Source organism: Symphalangus syndactylus, chromosome 3, assembly GCF_028878055.3.
Source record: "Symphalangus syndactylus isolate Jambi chromosome 3, NHGRI_mSymSyn1-v2.1_pri, whole genome shotgun sequence".
Taxonomy (NCBI): Eukaryota; Metazoa; Chordata; class Mammalia; order Primates; family Hylobatidae; genus Symphalangus; species Symphalangus syndactylus.
This window is the reverse complement of record NC_072425.2, coordinates 89,378,228-89,396,387: the sequence shown is the minus strand read 5'-3', so window position 1 is coordinate 89,396,387 and position 18,160 is coordinate 89,378,228. Positions and strand designations below refer to the sequence as shown.

Genomic DNA, 18,160 nt, shown 5'->3' with positions numbered 1-18,160 from the left:
AAGACAGAGCTAGAAATTCACAAATGGAAACAGCGACTCCGAACACCACTTCCTATGCTACTGCCTAATTAGCATGCAGCTCAGAGCTGTCCCCTGGCAAGAGCCTGGAGACACATGGTTGTAAAAGGACAGCTCTCCCCTCTGCTGAACAAGTGCCAGCCAGTCTGCTTAATGCACTCAGTGAGATTTTCAGGCTAGGGCTTTCACGCTAAAACTCAGTTTCCCTGTGCACAGAAAGAAAATGAATTTTGAAAAGGGTACCAAAGTATTTAGGAAAGTATCTGACTCCAGGGATGGAAAATAATCTTACTAGGGAGAATCTAACATTCTTATCTTTAGAGCAGGAAAATAGGATTACCTTAGCACTGATGATAAGAAAAGTAATGACATACTACTTGTATTAAAGAATTATCTGGAGGTACTAGGGATTATTGCTGAGTCATCACTTAAGAACTAATAATAGTACTAATTAGCCAGGGGTTTTCAGTCATACCTTGGAATAATTTTCTTTTTTATGTTATTCTCTATTCCACCTAAGACAGTGTTTATAAGAAAAGGTTCTGTCATCAGAACTGGGTTCAAACTTGGTCTCTGTATTTACCACCTCTGTGACTTTAGGTGAGACTTAGCCTCTCTAAGCTGTAGTTTTCCATCTGTAAAATGGGCATAGCAGAACTTTCCTCATGGGAGCTTTATGAAGCTTCAGGTAGATCATTTATATAAAGTGCTTGGCATAGGGCCAACACAGCGTAATCGTGTAATAGATACTTGATTTTTTAAATTTTCTCTAATTTTATTGTACTGTATGTATAGATTTAATTTTCAAGTGCAGAGTCAAAAGATATTAAATATATTTTTGAATTTTGAAATGTGATTACAGGACTAAGTGGTGTAAAATTCATATTGGGTTTTAATTTACCGGTAATTGTTCTTTACTTAGCACTAAATTTCTTACAATATAGAGTGTTGCTTCGCTACTGTAATCAAGTTCACACCTGCAACGTGACTTTAAGTTTAAAAGATACAATGTAGAAAATGCATTCCTACTATCCTAGGGCATTTTTTTTAACCTCCTTAACCATGGCATTTGAAGTTTGGACATGAATAACAGTGCTTTTTTTTTTAAGTTGGAGAAAGGAAACCCATACCTGCCAAGAGTTGGAAATGAAAATAGGAAGAGCCCCTGGAACTCTAGTGTGTTAGACTGAAAACATTATTTAGAGGAACAGAGTGGGAAACCGGTGAATATTTTGGCTTTTATAGAAAGGGAGTGTGCCTCATAAACAGGACAGTTGGAATGTATGGAAAATTTCCAGTGAAAACAAGACACAAAGCACATGACTAATACTGCTTTTCCAAGTTAGACAAATGCAGCTTTAACCAGAATTTGCCATTGAGGGGCCTTGGGGGCTCTCCTTGAATGTTGATACTTTGATCCCTTTTTCAAGTTCCAAGTCTAATGTAGGAAAAGCTGTACAGATAGATGATATGGTTTTGACCCCCATCTTTCTTCCTGTTTCCGCCATTCTTGAAAATTCCCAGCAGGTGAGTGTCAGAAGACAAACTGAAGTATTCAGCTAAATGAGCAACTGCAAAACTGAATTTATTCCTCTTCAAGAACTACTCTTCTTATATGTTGAGTGACCATTTGGCTGCCAAGAGAAACTACTTTGCCTAGGAAACAATATGGACTGAAAAATCAGTTTCAAACACAAATGACAAATATTCCTTATGTTTGGTCATCTTCTTTCCACATCAAATATACATGTAAAGATGTACATAAGATATAATCTGAAGATAATCCAACAGCTATTAACTGGATTTCTGCATTTCGCCTATCCTTCAAAACCAGCCTCAAGTCTACCTTTATGTTGAGAGAGTGTATCTTTAACTCATGGTGTTCTCTTTCTCCTTTCACATTTCCTGTAAACTCATCATGAATTACCTTGTTTATTGTTTTGATTTCTCATTCAACAACACCGGAATACTCTGTGTTTAGGGTAACCTTAGACTTCAGCTTTCCTGAGGAGTTTCAGTTTACACGTCTTGCACTGGTACAATCAACAGTGCCCCTTTCAAGTTAAAAAGTGTCTCAGTGTAGTTCATAAATTATATAGTCACCCAATGTGTGCAGCAATCAGAGCTTTTTCAATGCAAAGTTGATTATGATGGGCATAAATGAATCATAATAAAAAGTTCTAATATGATCCCATCTGACTGGGCTTCTTGTGATGGCCCATTTCAACACCATGGGTGTCATTAGTGGCTTCACAGTGGTTCTTCTTGTAAATTCCCTCATGACCTAGAGTTTTGATTTATGCCATCCTAGCCCACTTTAAGCTCTGACTCATGCTGGGATTGCCCTAAACAGGGCAGGGCAGACTAATGGAATGCATTGCATTGCCCTAACATTTCTTAACCTGCCCAAGGTTATACATGTTGTTTGTTTTTCTTTTGCTCTCCAAAAATCTTTATGCTAGCATAAAGCCCTGTTATAATCACATAAATTACTCACTGTGTAACAGGAGAAGTGGAAATTTGTCCCTGAAACATAAAGATTATATATAATAAAAGCCTCAAAAACCTACCTATTGAGAACCAAAGATATTAGTGCTGTTTCCTAACTGGTGTTACAAGAAAATTCTGCTCCGTCAGGGGGTACTCACCCTTCAAGGGACAAGGAACATGTGATGGATTTAAATTTGGTTTAGATCCGTGCAATAAGGAAAAGTAAGTGAATTTGGTGATCTTGTACCTGAGGATGGCGGCATTTAAAAAAGACTATTTTAACTTAGTATCATTTCATTATATCTTCAAACTTCTTTAAAAATAAGCTAGTTCAGCTGAACTACACAATATCAGAAGACCAAGTGTAAGAAAACGGTAATCTGTGTTTGTGGAAACATAAAGATGAATTCATCTAGTTATGTATCATTATGCAAACATAGTTACATTGACTTTGTGATAAATAGGTTTTGGAAATGAAGATTACTTAAGAATATATGCAGTCAAGACTTATAAAAACTCAGGAATTAAATTGTCAAATTAACCTCTACTTAGAATATTATTTATTAATTACACATTTATTGAGTGTATCCTAGTATATTGAGTGTATGTACGAGGCTCATATACTGGGTATATAAAGAAAATGTATTTAAGCACCTTTCCTCCCAGGAACTGATAATCTAGTATTCTTAGTTTTCCAAGGAAAAACAAACAAACAAACATGAAGAAATACATCTCTTTAGTATGGATGGTCTACTTCACATAAAGTAATTTTATGCTTAACATTTCTTTTAAAACATTTACGTTTATTCTGTTAGAGTCTCTTATTTATCTTTCAAAACTCAGATGAAAATTCATCAGTTAGGAATTGTGTTTATCTGCAGGTAAGAGGGTCTTTGAAAACAGGATTAACTAAGATTTGAGTAAGATTTGCTTTCACATCAGACTCAGTTCTGAGAGTAAATGAGCAGATACAGGGACTCCTTGGTATTCTGAGAGGCCTGGGCTCCTTTTCTCCCATTGTGTTTAGCCTCAGCTTCTATGAGACAAGTTCCCTCAAGTCTGAATATGGCTGCTGCAGGTCTGGACATTACATCCATGTTCCAGGCAGAAAGACGCAGGATGGGCATAAGGGGAATAAAAAGGAAAACAAAAAACTTTTTTGAAAACTTTCACAGAAGCCCCATTCAGAAACTTCTGCTTCCATTTAAATCATCATAATTAGTTATCCAATCATCATCATTACAAGAGAAGGTGGGAATTGTGGCATTTCAGTTCCTCTCAATGCCACCTTCAACAAATTTAGGATTCTGTTAGTTAAGAACAGGCTGGCAAACAGCAATCTGTGCTACAATACTCTGATCATTTATCACCCTCTGGGGGGAGATTATTATATAGACATTGCTAGTGCCCCACCTATGCTCTTTTTATAGGGCTGGTGCACCCATCCCCAGCTGCTCTGCATTCTGGCTGTTTATGGCTCACAGTTGTCACTTTCTCAAAGGAATTGCCCTCCACCAAAAGGAGCCACATTGCTCAGAGATGCCTGGAACATCAGCCCGCTCCAACCCCACTCCTCCGCGTACCAGGCCGCCTGCAGCCAATGACTGTCTGATATGGGGTAGAAAGCAGGCCCCAGGCTTCCAGGTGGGACAACTTCATGTTGTCGTTTGGGCTCAAAGCTATGGGAGGGGTCAGGTTGAAGCCACACTCCCATTGCACCAACGTATATGCTTGCTGCCATGCCTCACTGCCCATCCCAGTAAATCACTTGCTAACAATCTCTACTCCAGGGTCTTTCTCGGGAATTAAAACAATTGTTTTTTCTTGTAATGTTCTCATTCCCCCAACTTCCTCCTGAGCTACTATATAAGAATTGAACATTATTGTGACACCTCCTTCTCTTCCACGTTCAGGCTATCATACCTAATCACTGGAACAGCAAACAGACAACGCAAGATAGAGAGGAATCCAAACTGGTTTTCACTAAACATAAATACTATTGTAGGTTTTTCTAAGTGAAAGTAGAGACAAAATTATTTAGAGAAAATAGTTTGTCCCATAAAGATACTTATTTTCATTTCCATGGTCTGAATGCTTGTTTGCTACAAGTTTGAAACAAATTAAACACTATGGTGGAGGCAAAGGAGAGGAATGTGCCAGCCTAGGCTGGGCGATACTACAAGAGAGTAGTATTTCCTGAAAGCATAACTCAGGAGCCAACTACAAATATTTTGAATTTCATGAATTTTGTTCAATTAATTCTATATGAACACAGTTTAAATAAGCATTGGTGGTATTTAGTAGCTAAAGTTTTGCCACAGATGTGTTATCATTATTTGAATGACATCTGCTTCTTTGTCTATTTCAACAAGTAGATCCTTGCTCCCCGTTTTGAGGGATCATCTCAGGCACTAACTTCCCGGTAATATATCTTCTCTACCACTTCAGAACCTCCCTACTCAGATCCACCTTTTTCAGAGAGCTTTCTGTGTTTCCTCCTTTTCTCTCACGCCCATTTACTTAATCTCTGGTAACATTTAACTGACTTTTGTTTCCTGTGCCTTATTTTCAAAGAAGTAGGCCTAAGCACCTACTCCTTCCCTTGATTTTTGTAGGGGCCTTTAGGAAACCTCACATCAAAACTTGGAATAACTAGCTCATGGCAAGTGATTAGAATGCCAATGTATTTATTTGTTTTAATTTTTATATTAAATAATAGCATATATTATATTTCTCTGTAAAAGAGAGATTCGGTAATCAAGTAATGTATTTTAAGGTATATTTACATGACTATGATATGTATATCTAGAAGGAGGAAAACCCAGTTATACTCTAAACTTTACTCTTAAGCATGCTCAATTCGTCTGATTTTGACTGTTATCAAAGCAGAACATGTATTTATTACAACAGTGTTTACTTGTTTTATTTTTTTAAGGAAGTAGCTTTATACGGTTATCCAAATTTAATTTAATTTGTATAGTAAATGCAATTAGGAAAGGGATATTGCCTGGAAAAAAAAATGCATTTCTCACAAATCATTTTGTCTAGGAGTAACCGAAGAATCCAGAATAATTGATTCTAAATATCAGGTACTACAGTCTTTATCAGTTGTAATTGTTCTTTTTGCCAGATAACCATGAACATCCTTTAAATGTTGTTGAAATTTTATTGACTTTACTACAGGAAAAAAACAGAAATATCTCTAAAAACTTTTACTTGATCCAATCACTTGATTTATGGAAAGATCCCATTCTAAACACTGAAACTTCTACTGTCCTTTTTAGTTTTGGGGAGTTTGCTGGTCCATTTTTTCCCCCTGTCACTTCTATCAACTAAATATTTTCAAAATAATATGAATGAATGGCATCATCAAAAACAAAGAATACCTAAGTGGGTATCATGAATATGTTTTTTCCTGACTTTTGTGTACTCTATCCTGTTGATGATGGATATTTATTATACTTCATGACAGATAGCTATAGAGGTCATTTCACATATGTCATAAACATTTAATTCTGGGAAATAATTTAAAAATTGTTCAGCTTAAATCAATGTTCATGTTGCAAAATCTGAATAAAATGCAGATGTTCTAAGAGATTTTCAGTAAGCCAGTTTGTAGTCATGCCAAAATTGTATTTGTAACAGATTGGATGGATGTGTATATATTCAACTTTATGGGCTTTTAAGAATCATTTTTTAATTAAATAAATGCAGTACTTTTTACTTAATAGCCATTTTTATATATTAGCTGTATTTTTAAAACTTTATCTTTACCAAGGGACTTGCATTTTAAAGACAGCATGTTAGATTTACAACTTTGAGGACACATAACATCTTTCTTTGTTTTTTTCAACATAGAGCTTAATACACACATGAACATACACGTATGTATGTGTCTATATATATGTGTGTGTATGTGTATATAGATAAGATACACATCATAGATAATATTAATTATAATGACATTACAACAGTTTCTTTATCGAATGCCTACTATGCCCTGAGCACTCTGTTGGCATGCTTTACCTTACTTCATCCTCACATGAGCAATTTGATATGGTTATAGTTAGCCCTTTGTTACAGTGGAGGAGATGGAGACTTGGAGAGTTTAGGTAACTAGCTTAATAAGTAGCTGTGCTATGGAACATTGGAAGTTTCTTCCCAGTAACTATTTAGCAACACTACCTCATCACACCTGTTGTCTACAGTTGTAAGACAATGAGAAAATATAAGACACACAGCACATGCTAACAGATCCACAAATAGAATTACTTAGAATATACACACTTATTGACAATACACAATTAAATCTTTTTCTGATTTCTGTCAAGGCAGGTTTTGTTGTCGTTGTTGTTTTGTATTTTGTTTTGTTTGTTTGTTTTGAGACGGAGTCTTGCTCTGTTGCTCAGGCTGGAGTGCAATGGCATGATCTTGGCTCACTGCAACCTCTGCCTCCTGAGTTCAAGCAATTCTCCTGCCTCAGCCTCCCGAGTAGCTGGGACTACAGGTGTGTGCCACCACACTCAGCTAGTTTTTTGTATCTTTAGTAGAGACGGGGTTTCACTGTGCTACCCAGATGGCTCGATCTCCTGATCTCATGATCTGCCCACCTCAGCCTCTCAAAGTGCTAAGACTACAGGTGTGAGCCACTGCTCCCGGCCTACCTGGTTACTTTCTCTAGATGGAAGATAGCAATGTGACATAAAACTACCCCAGGGGCTCCAGAACTGCTGGTACAGTTATACTTCTGAAGAACTAGGCCCCAAACCAGTTTTTCTCAGATTTCCAGATGATAAAAATATTAGCATCTTTTTTTTCATTTTTTTTTTTTTGTGAGTCACAATGGATGTCAATTTTCTAACCCTTTTTATTTCTATTTTCTTCCTGCTCTTTCCTGAAAATTTTCACACAGCTACAGCAAGGCAAAGAAAGTAGCTGGGACTACAGGCATGCGCCACCACACCTGGGTAATTTTTGTATTTTTAGTAGAGACAGGGTTTCACCATATTGATCAGGCTGGTCTCGAACTCCTGAACTCAGGTGATCCACCCGCCTCAGCCTCCCAAAGTGCTGGGATTACAGGCATGAGCCACTGCGCCCAGCCAGCAGTATATTTTTTTAAACTTTTATTTTAGATACAGAGTGTACATGTGCAGGTTTGTTACCTGGTATATTGCATGATGCTGAAGTTTAGGGTACTAATGATCCCATCTCCCAGATACTAAGCATAGTACTTGACAGTTTTTCAACTCTTGCTCCCCTCCCTACTTTCACCCTCTAGTAGTTGTCAGTGTCTACTATGCCCATGTTTATGTCCACGTGTACCCAATGTTTAGCTCTCACTTATAAGTGGTAACATGTGTTGTTCGGTTTTCTGTTTCTGAGTTAATTTGGTTAGGATAATGGCCTCCAGATACATCCATTGTGCTGCAAAGGACATGATTTTGCTCTTTTTTATGGCTGTGTTGTGTTCCATGTTGTATATGTACCACATTTTCTTTATCCAGCCCACCACTGAAGGGCACCTAGGTTGATTCCATGTCTTTGCTATCATGGATAGCACTAAGGCAGTACTTTTTTTTTTTAAATAACATGGGCTTTATGAGGCATTGAGAACTAAAACAAATGAGCACAAGAGGAGAATCTGAGGATCTGTGCTTTAGCACATTATAATACTTCTTCCATTGGCTTAAGAATTTCCATTGGGATCAATAAAAAATAATCCTTATTAAAATGCAGTGTTCGAATATAAAGAATAAGGTGCATATTGCAACATCACTAGGCAAATAGCTGAACAAGCAGCAACCGCAATCATAAAGTGGGAAAACCCACTCAGGCACAACCTCTAATGAGGTGTCAGTGCAGTGCTGAGGGCTGCTAGGGAACCATTGCTGGAAAGTAGTTTTCCTGTAATGTTGGATGGGAGGGCAAATGAACTAGGTAGACCCAGAAGCTGAAGACAAACTGTCCGTGTCTGTAAACAGCAGTCATGCATTGTTGTATATGCAGTGTAAAGATTTTTACTTTCACAGAAAGGTGTGTTTGTATGTGTGCTGTGGGAGGGGAGGGAAGGAGAGAGAGAGTGTGTGTGTGCGTGAGTGGGAGAGAGAGAAGAAATTCCTAGCACACACTGACTAATAGCATTCATAATACTTTGAACATTCAGTGAAAAGAATTCCTGTAATTGTTGATATTGGTATATTTGGTATTTTACTTACCTGCATATTTTTAAATTAGAAAGAAAATTCTTAAAATGCTGCATGCCAAAGTGTATCTGGCATGTCTTCTGTGAAGTATAACCATGACACTCTCCAGAAATAATGTTTGACACTCTTCCCATGCAGTTCAATTTATGACCTTCCTCTAGTCCTGCAGAAACATGTGGCCACCTCCTCCAGATCCATTTATGGGATCTTTTTTCCTGTAGCTATGTAGACCCTGAGAAATGTCAGCCCTGGAACCTGGGAAGTATTGACAGGACCAACATATCTCTCTCTCTGGGTCATCATCGTTAGGTGTCTGAAATTTGAGATTAGAGATGGGAACTAGAACTTTTCAAAGAAAAGAATCAGAATACAAAGAAAACAGATTTTCACTTGTGAATTTGTTTTTGCCGTGTGTACTATGGAAGTAGGAGCCTTATCTGAGCTTGAAACTGGGTTAACTTAGAATAGAGTCAGACAATTGTTAGAAACAAAGACTGGAGTCCTAGACTCCACAGCTTCTCTTCCATGAGACTACAGTCCTTTAATTTTTTTTTTTTACTTGAGTAGCATTAGGGGTACAAGTGGTTTTTGATTACGTAGATGAATGGTATGGTGATGAAGTCTGGGCTCTTATTGTTTCTATCAGCCAAATTGTGTACATTGTACACAATAGATAATTTTTCATCCCTCAGCCCTCTCCCAAACCCTTCTTCTGAGTCTCCAATGTCCATTAAACCACTTTGTATGTCTTTGGGTACCTATAGCTTAGCTCTCACTTGTAAGTAACATGTACTGTTCGGTTTTTCATTCCTGGGCTACTTTGCTTAGGATAATGGCCTCCAATTCCATCCAAGTTGCTGCAAAAGACATTATTATTTTTTTATGGCTGAGTGGTATTCCATGGTGTATATATATACCAGATTTTCTTTTTACACTCTTCCACTGATGGGCACTTAGATTGATTCCATATGTTTGCCATTGTGAATTGTACTGTGATAAACATGTGCACACAGGTGTCTTTTTGATATGATGACTTATTTTCCTTTGAGTAGATACCCAGTGGTAGGACTGCTGAATCAAATGGTAGATCTACTTTTGAAACTGCAGTCTTTTTTCTTTTTTTTTTTTTTTTTTGGAGTTCTTTCAATTATACTATTGTATATAATCACTTGGAAAAAACATTCCTTTTTTTTTCACAACCTTGCCAGCATCTGTTGTTTCTTGACTTTTTAATAATTGCCATTCTGACTGCCATAAGATGGTATCTCCTTGTGGTTTTGATTTGCATTTCTCTAATGATCGGTGATGTTGAGCTTTTTTTCATATGTTTATTAGCCACATGAATGTCTTCTCTTGAGAAGTGTCTGTTCATGTTCTTTACCCACTTTTTGAGACTGCAGTCTTAACTACCAACACAAAAGTCTTACCTGTTGAGTGAAAGTCTTGGTCAAGTCTGAACTGAAATAGACTTAATTTCATGTTTCAGTTGAGTCAAGGCTACGAGTTGGCAAAAGTCAAATTAGGTCTGTGTCTTAGTTCATCTGTACTGCTAAAACAAAATATCTGTGACTGGGTAATTTATAAACAATAGAAATTTCCTTCTTACAGTTCTAGAAGCTGGGGAGTCCAGGATTAAGGAGCCAGCATCCAGTGTCTTGTGAGGGACTTCTCGCTGTGTCCTTACTTGATGGAAGCGCAGAAGGACAAAGACAGCTAAAAGCTTTGGAGCCTTAATCCCGTTCAGAAGGGTGGGGCCCTCATGACCTAATCACCTCCTAAAGGCCCCAGCTCTTAATACTATTGCATTAGAGGCTAAGGTTCAACATATGAATTTGGGCGGACACATTCAGACCATAGCAGTTTGCAAATGTGGTTAATGCCTACACCTAAATTGGTTTTCTTTCTGGAAACAAAACTAAAAAGGTCACTCACTTTTCTGAACATTTTAGTACTAAGCAGATTTTACAATTTGGCAGCCTACAACAGATGGAAAATTTTTAGGCTAAGGAGTTTTCATACTTTGGGTAGCCAAGCTGGTGGTAAAGGAAGCACAAAATATTAGAGTTAACTTTAGTTCTTTGAGTTCCAGGCCAGGTCTAGAAAGATTAGTGAAGTGACGAAATTTTGGACAATGTATACACAAAGTTGATACAAAGTGAAGGACAAAGCATAGAAAGAGATACATAGAGGAGATAATAGAACATTAGAGGTATTAGGGAAAGATGTTTTCTGCTTACTCCATTGAGTGTCTGGGGAAATACAGGGAAGGGTGCTCCATACTACTCCAGTGAGCACTTCTAACTGTAAACACAGGAGTAAACACAGTTCCTCCCTCTCTACTCTTCTCCTACTACCTTCCCCTCTCATCCCCTTCCACCTCCAGGTCAGAACTGCTTTTATCTTGTATTTCCAGAATGTTGAGGAAAGTTGAGAGAGAAAGAAAAAAAGAGAAAACAGTTGGAATATGGCTAGCTAGAGATTCTGTGGTCTCTATTCCCTTTAAAATTACCATGTCCTTGTCCATGTGTGATTGGGCACATACACACATGTGCATGAGTGTGCACACACACATACTTTTCTATGTAATACATTTTTTAAAGAGATAAACATGGATTAGAAGAAAGAAAATGAGATGGCAAATAGAGATACTAAATGTGACTGCCTCTGGGGAGCAATCCTTAAATATGCCCTCTTCCTCCACCCCTACTCATTCCTTTCTGAAGCAGAGTGAGAGGCACCTTTTCCCTGTTCTTCTAACACTTTGGTGAAATCTCTCTGTGCATCTTCTACTATGTGATACTGTTTGCTTATATATGTCTCTCCTCATCTGGTCTGTGATCCACCTACATCCAGGATGTCCCTTTTGTTTACTTTGAGTGAGATGGACAGATCACACTGTGACTTCCAGTGTCCTTAGAACATCTCATGGTAAAGAATAGACTGTAGGAAGTATGCGTTTGTTCTACTAAAAACTCATGATAAAATGATGTATGACTCATTCTGTATCATAGTTTGTGTTTCAATCTATGCTAATGAGCCTTATTTTAATTGTTTCAGCAGTTAGTGGATAGAGGGATAAAGGTAAATAATTTCTAGGCACAACTAGAAATATTATTATTGTTATTAAAATATTAAAATGTTTTATTATTAAATAAATAATATTATTTATTTATATAATAATATTATTTATTTATATAATAATAAATATTTATTTAATATTTAAATAATAAATAATAATAAATAATATTATTTATTTAATAAATAAATAATATTTATTTATTGTTATTAAAATATTACGGACATGTGCAGGAATCTATGGAAATGTGAATTGGTCATGATCTTAGATCTTAAGTCTTCCAATCTAAGAAATTAAATTAACTAAAACAACTCATTTAGTTTAACCACTTTAATTCTAAAATACTAAATTATGCCAGTATGTCTGGTTCTGGTATGCCTCAAGCCAAAATAATCAATATTAACACAATTAGAATTCCCAAGTTAATTACTTTATATGCCCATCAAGATTGTTTCTCAGAAAATTCATTCACTGTGATTTAATGTGAATTTATATGTTGAGATTTATGTCTATAAACAATAATTTTTGTAGGAAAAACTCTAGAATGCAAAGCACCTATTTGCTTCAGAGAATATGAAATACAGTGAAACTTACTAAATTTACTAAATAATTTGGAAGGTCCTTGTCCTCTACTGTTGCAGCAGAAGTGAATCCAGTCCCCCAAACCTGACCAAAATCAGATTTTTGTCACTCTTCTTTCTCCTAAATTCATAACTAAATCATAATTATCCAGGTATCTATTAATTACAATGAGCAGGTCAACTCTTTCCAATAAATTATATATCTTTGTTGTCAGATTTTTGTAATAAAAGGTCCTCTTGTTTCAGTTTTTCATTTGTTTCAATTGTTCATTTGTTTGTTTCATTTTAGTCTAGAATTATATATACTTTGTATTTTGAGAGTAAATTATAACTGTTTTCTCCTTCATTGCAGAAGATAATAGATGTGCATCTTCAAATGCAGCATCCTGTGCCAGGTGCCTTGCGCTCGGTCCAGAATGTGGATGGTGTGTTCAAGAGGTGTGCCATTTTTTTTCTTTTTCTCATGGTTGACTTGAGCTATAGCATGACTTCATTTTCCTAATATTCTGTGCCTTGAAGGTGCATCAGGAAAAATAAAGATACTGCTGAACATAAGGAAAATTTTATTTGGTTTTATGCTTGGAAACAGCATATCTGGCTGAATATAAAATAAATCATAACCTTTTTATTAGGAAAATTACGGTAATTTTGAAATGAAGTGCAAACCATTTTATGTTTTCCATCTGTTCTATAGAGAGAATTGGCAACCACAGCTAGTAACTTTTAATAGTTCGGTAGGCTTTGGTGTGGAATTCTTGCTTCAGCTTGAGGCATTAGGTTATGTATCCTGTTCAAAATAAGTGTTTTTCTGTTCTACCAAGAGAAACAAATCCTAATAACAAAATTCTTAGTAAAACAATTATAGTGCGTTCCTTCTTTCTTGGCTCTAGGGTTGTTTTATGTTTTCTTCTTTTGTCGGTAAACTGGAGTTAGAACTGCCTGTATCTAGTAAATTGCACTGAAGAAGTGATCTGCTAATTTGGGGTTTCTTCTTGTATTAGATTGCCTAAATAATTTTACATTTACTTATGTAGCTCCTGGGAATTGGAACAAACAAATAGGTCTTTAATGGCTTTTTGCTTGACATGGAGATAAGTCTCTAGCTTTTGTCTCCGCTGACTTAACAACTGTGCCTACTGTTATCCCTCCAACCTCCTTTATTACTTCTTGGAGAAAAAAGGAAGTTGAAAGGTAGCAACAGATGGTGGATATCACTTTCTTCTAGGAAGCAAGTCAGAATAGAGGCAGGGGAGGGGTTCAAGAAACAGTAGGCATGTCTGAAAGTAAGTCTCCCTACTGATAGCCTAAAGGCTTCCCAGATGGACTCTGTGCTCCACCAGTGAGAAAACCAGATGTCATTCATGAACTAGAAAGTGGTTCATCAGAACCCGTGGAGCCAGGCATGTCATAGAGAGGACAACTCAAGAGTTTCTGGGTTCGATCCCATCACTGCCTGTGAGCCAAATGACCAAAAGAATTCACTTTATTCTAGCATCTCCCTTTCCTCATCTCTATAACCTCAAATTTGGTGTCTGCTTCCAGGTTTTTCTCTGTCAAGAATGTTTCATGGCTTGTTATTTCCTGACCCCAAACCAGTACTTCATTTTAGGTTTTTACTGCTTCACTAAGGAAAATCCTTAGAGCCCTGAAGTTTGTGCCAACTTGCTGTCAACTGCTGAATGCTTTAGTGAGGGTAGTTTGGAAGAGCCTTCAAAAGATAGCACAGAAGCCCAGTGTCAGCCACATGTAACATGTTAGCCATAGAACACCAGGTTTCAGAGGGACCCCTTCTCCCTCTCACACCTCTGACTGGAAGGAAATAATCTGGAGAGTCACAGCTCTGGGAATAGCTGTCAGTCCTGCCACAGAAGGAGGGATTTTGAGTATTCAGAGGAATCAGTTGTCTGATAGAAAGAGCTAAGTCAAGGAGAAAGGAGGTGGCTGCTGGAGGGGAGAAGGAAAATCTTTCACTGTTGGCGACATTCTTCTGATGGGATCTTAGGGAAAACAGTCAGAAACTCACTTGGGTGATCATGTCCCCAAATATTCTATATAGCGCAGTGCAGCCTACTTTATGTATTGAAGAGCAGGCTCTGAAGAAACACTGAGTTGGATTCAAATCCTACTTCCACCAGTTCCTAATGTTATAAACTTGCACATATTACCTAATCACTTTGAACCTCAGATTTCCATACCTCTAAAATGGAAATACAAATTGAACCCACCTCACAGTCTTGTGAGGATGAAATGAAGCAATGTGGGAAGCATTGGGCACAGAGGCATGGCTTAAGAAATGGGATTTAGGACTATATATAGAACTTTGACAAGGTTCTGAACAACTCATTCAGGGTTAGGAAACCAGAAGGATTGCCTGCATTAATAACATAACCTCAGAGGAAGCAGCCAGTTTTAGGACTCAGCCACTATCCATGCCATTAACAGAAGGAGCTGTCCACTCCCTGCAGGCTGACCTGACGTCATTGAGAGGAAGAATGTATTATTTAATTTTGGAAGATCCCTCACCATTTAGGTGCAGATGTGACTGATGCCAATGATTCCTCAACCAGCAAGGCTGGAAGGAGAGGCAAGGGAGAGGCAGGCCTTTTTTTTTTTTTTCTGCTCATGATTAGGATAGATAAATGGTAACAAAGTAAACCTGGCCTGAATAATTTTCAAGGCTAGTCAAAAGTAAAAGATCTCTAGAAAATTTAGACAGGATGTATATCCAGTTTGCTTGCATTATTATGTAGCATGTTAATCTGCCATTCCATATACTTTGCTTTCTCTTTCCTTCTACACTACATAAGTAATTGGAAAATAATTAGGATAGAAACGGCATCATCAATACTACCTAGTTTAATACCCCATGTTCCTTTCTAACATCTATGAAAGACATGATATGTCTTGAAGAATTCCCTTCCTTTCCTACCTGTTGTGTCTGATGCAGGGTGTCATGCATAGTGAGAGTTCAGAGCTCGGAGCATAGTTATACTTTCACAGCATATATGATAGGAAAAGTTTCACTGTCAAAGGGAATATGATAGATTTCTCTCACTTCTGTGCAAACTGCTATGTTTGGAAGTCAAAAAGACCCAGGCATGAGTAGGAAAAAAAAAAAACCTTTTCATATATATATATATCCCCAGAATACTATATTAAATTGATGAAAATAACAACCAATAAAAAGCCAAGCAGGTCAGGCGCAGTGGCTCACACCTGTAATTCTAGCACTCTGGGAGGCCGAGGCAGGCAGATCACCTAAGGTCAGGAGTTTGAGACCAGCCTGGCCAACATGGTAAAATCCCAACTCTACAAAAGATACAATAGTTAGCTGGGCGTGGTGGTGTGTGCCTGTATTCCCAGCTACTCGGGAGGCTGAGACAAGAGAATTTTTAGAACCTGGGAGGTGGAGGTTGCAGTGAGCCGAGATCATGCCACTGCACTCCAGCCTGGATCAGGAGGGAGACTCTGTCTCCGAAACAGAAAAAAAAAGCCAACCAGAGAAACTTCAGTCTGAGCTTTTCCTTCTCAAATAGGTTTTAGATGCAGAAAGTTGGAGTAGGATTTTTGCTTGTGTTTTTCTTGTAGAAAAAGTAAAAACATAAGGATTAGAAGAAATTAAAATGATATAAAATACCAAAAATGCAATATTTGCCATGTCATTTTCTTTGGATGTAATTGAAATGATATACACTAAAAACATCAGTGATTTTCTTTCTTTTAAACAGGATTTCATTTCAGGTGGATCAAGAAGTGAACGTTGTGATATTGTTTCCAATTTAATAAGCAAAGGCTGCTCAGTTGATTCAATAGAATACCCATCTGTGCATGTTATAATACCCACTGAAAATGAAATTAATACCCAGGTGACACCAGGAGAAGTGTCTATCCAGCTGCGTCCAGGTTTGGTCATTTTCAAATAAATCTATAATGATTCTTAACTTGAAATTGCAATTTACTTTAATTTGCTCATTTTTAATATTATGTGGCAGGCAGTACTGTTCCTGTAGAAACCACAGTGGACTCAGAATCAAGAAATTAGAATTCTAGTCTTCATAGTGCCTGCAGCCAGCTGTGTGTCTTCAGACACTGCAAACCTGACCACACTATATTCTAATTATGTGTTCTGTTCACATAATCTGATCAGGTTGTGATGTAATTGTGTTTTTCTACTCTACTGCCAGCCCTAGGAGCAAGGGGACATGTTTATTCCACTCTCTTTTTCCAATACCTAGCAGAGCACTGGCATGTAGTAAGTACTCCGTAAGTATTTGTTAGCTTGACTGATCCTTTTTGGAAGGGATCTTCCAAAATTAAATCAATCAAGCAATCAACATTTTTGTGATTTAATCACAACCAACTTGTGATTAAAAGTTTATTACAAAGTTCTTAGAGCCTTTGTAATAGACTTTTAATCACAAAGCTGCAATTCATGATTATCATAATTACCTTGGGCAGTTTTGTGATGGCCCCTGAGATTAATATACACCTTTTCTCCTATACCTCTTTTGTACTTCCCCTTCCTTCACAGTGTATTTCACAGTTTGGCCTATGTTGTAGGCCACTGGACATTATTCACTCTCACTTTCCTTCAGTGCTACAGAATCCTGGTGTAAAAACTACATATAGTAAGATAAATCAAGGTACACAGATGCACACCACTCAATTAGATGCATGTAGTTTAACTCAGTTCACAATTGTATCCAATCCTTCATCATTTCATTGTGGGTGGTCCTGTCCTGTCATTAATTTTTAAATAACCATTTTTGACACATTCCCTTCCCCATTCCAGAACTGTGCTATTTCTTCCAGACTCTGATTATCAGAAAAACAAAATCCATTACTTCCTTGGCCCTGGGCATATTCCCAGTTTCCAATTAAAACTGTGCTCTTTCCCATATTAAATAATGACATAGCCCAGTATGGACACTGTGAGCAACAGTTGGAAAGGAATATATGAAAATGAAAGTAATTAGATTGGTAAGATTATAGCTCTTCCCACCTTCCATTGCAAAAAAATTATTTAGTGTCGTAAATAAATTCTTTTTTAGAAAGAGAGAGGGTGAAACAAAAATTATATGCTCTTGTTCACCTAATTCCAATTGAATACATCCACTAAACTCTGTCCTTAGATATTCCTACAATTACACATGCCTCTCTCTTGCCTGTGTTTTCTTTTGACTTTTTCTTAGTACTAGAAAGTTTTAACATTTTCCCTAAGCTGTTAACCATCTTTATCTCTCTTTTTTGTGTAATTTGTGTCTCCATACAAATATGCCTATTTTTCTAATTGAATGCCAATTTTCAGCAGCTTATATATGAAGCTTAACCTATATCATTTGCCTCTAATAAACATGACTACATTCTTAAAAATATCTTACTCTTTTTTAAATTCTTGAAATTTGAAAATTATAAGCTGCATTTTATTTATTTATTTTTGTTATGCTCCTTTGTGCACACTGAATATGAGCTGTATTTTAACGTTATAGTTGCCCAACCATCTTTAATGATTTTTTTTTGTTTTCCTGTTATCCTAATAGGTTTGTAATCCCAGTTTTTCTGACCTATATGAGCCTGAGATTACTTCTAACATCCCCCATTTCTTATGCATTTCCATATCCCTAGCAAAACTATAATCTAGGGCCTTTCCCGTTGTTAATCTACCTGATTCTTCAGGATCTTAATCCAGGCCATCGCTCCTTTCAGCACACATGTAATTCAATTGTATTTCAGCTTTCTGACTCAAATGAGTCTGGAAATACTTCCTAGTTCACACCTGAATTTAAGAG

The 18,160-nt window shown here is 37.1% G+C and overlaps 1 protein-coding gene across 2 annotated transcripts in view; it reads left to right on the top strand.

Moving 5' to 3' along the window:
• ITGB8 (integrin subunit beta 8) overlaps positions 1 to 18,160 on the top strand; it is an 83,361-nt gene that overhangs the window by 18,533 nt on the left and 46,668 nt on the right. For both annotated transcript variants that reach the window (XM_055272488.2, XM_055272487.2), the window contains exons 2-3: positions 12,724 to 12,809; positions 16,100 to 16,274. In XM_055272488.2, coding sequence (XP_055128463.1) covers positions 12,724 to 12,809; positions 16,100 to 16,274 — 261 coding nt within the window. The remainder of the gene's footprint in view (positions 1 to 12,723; positions 12,810 to 16,099; positions 16,275 to 18,160) is intronic.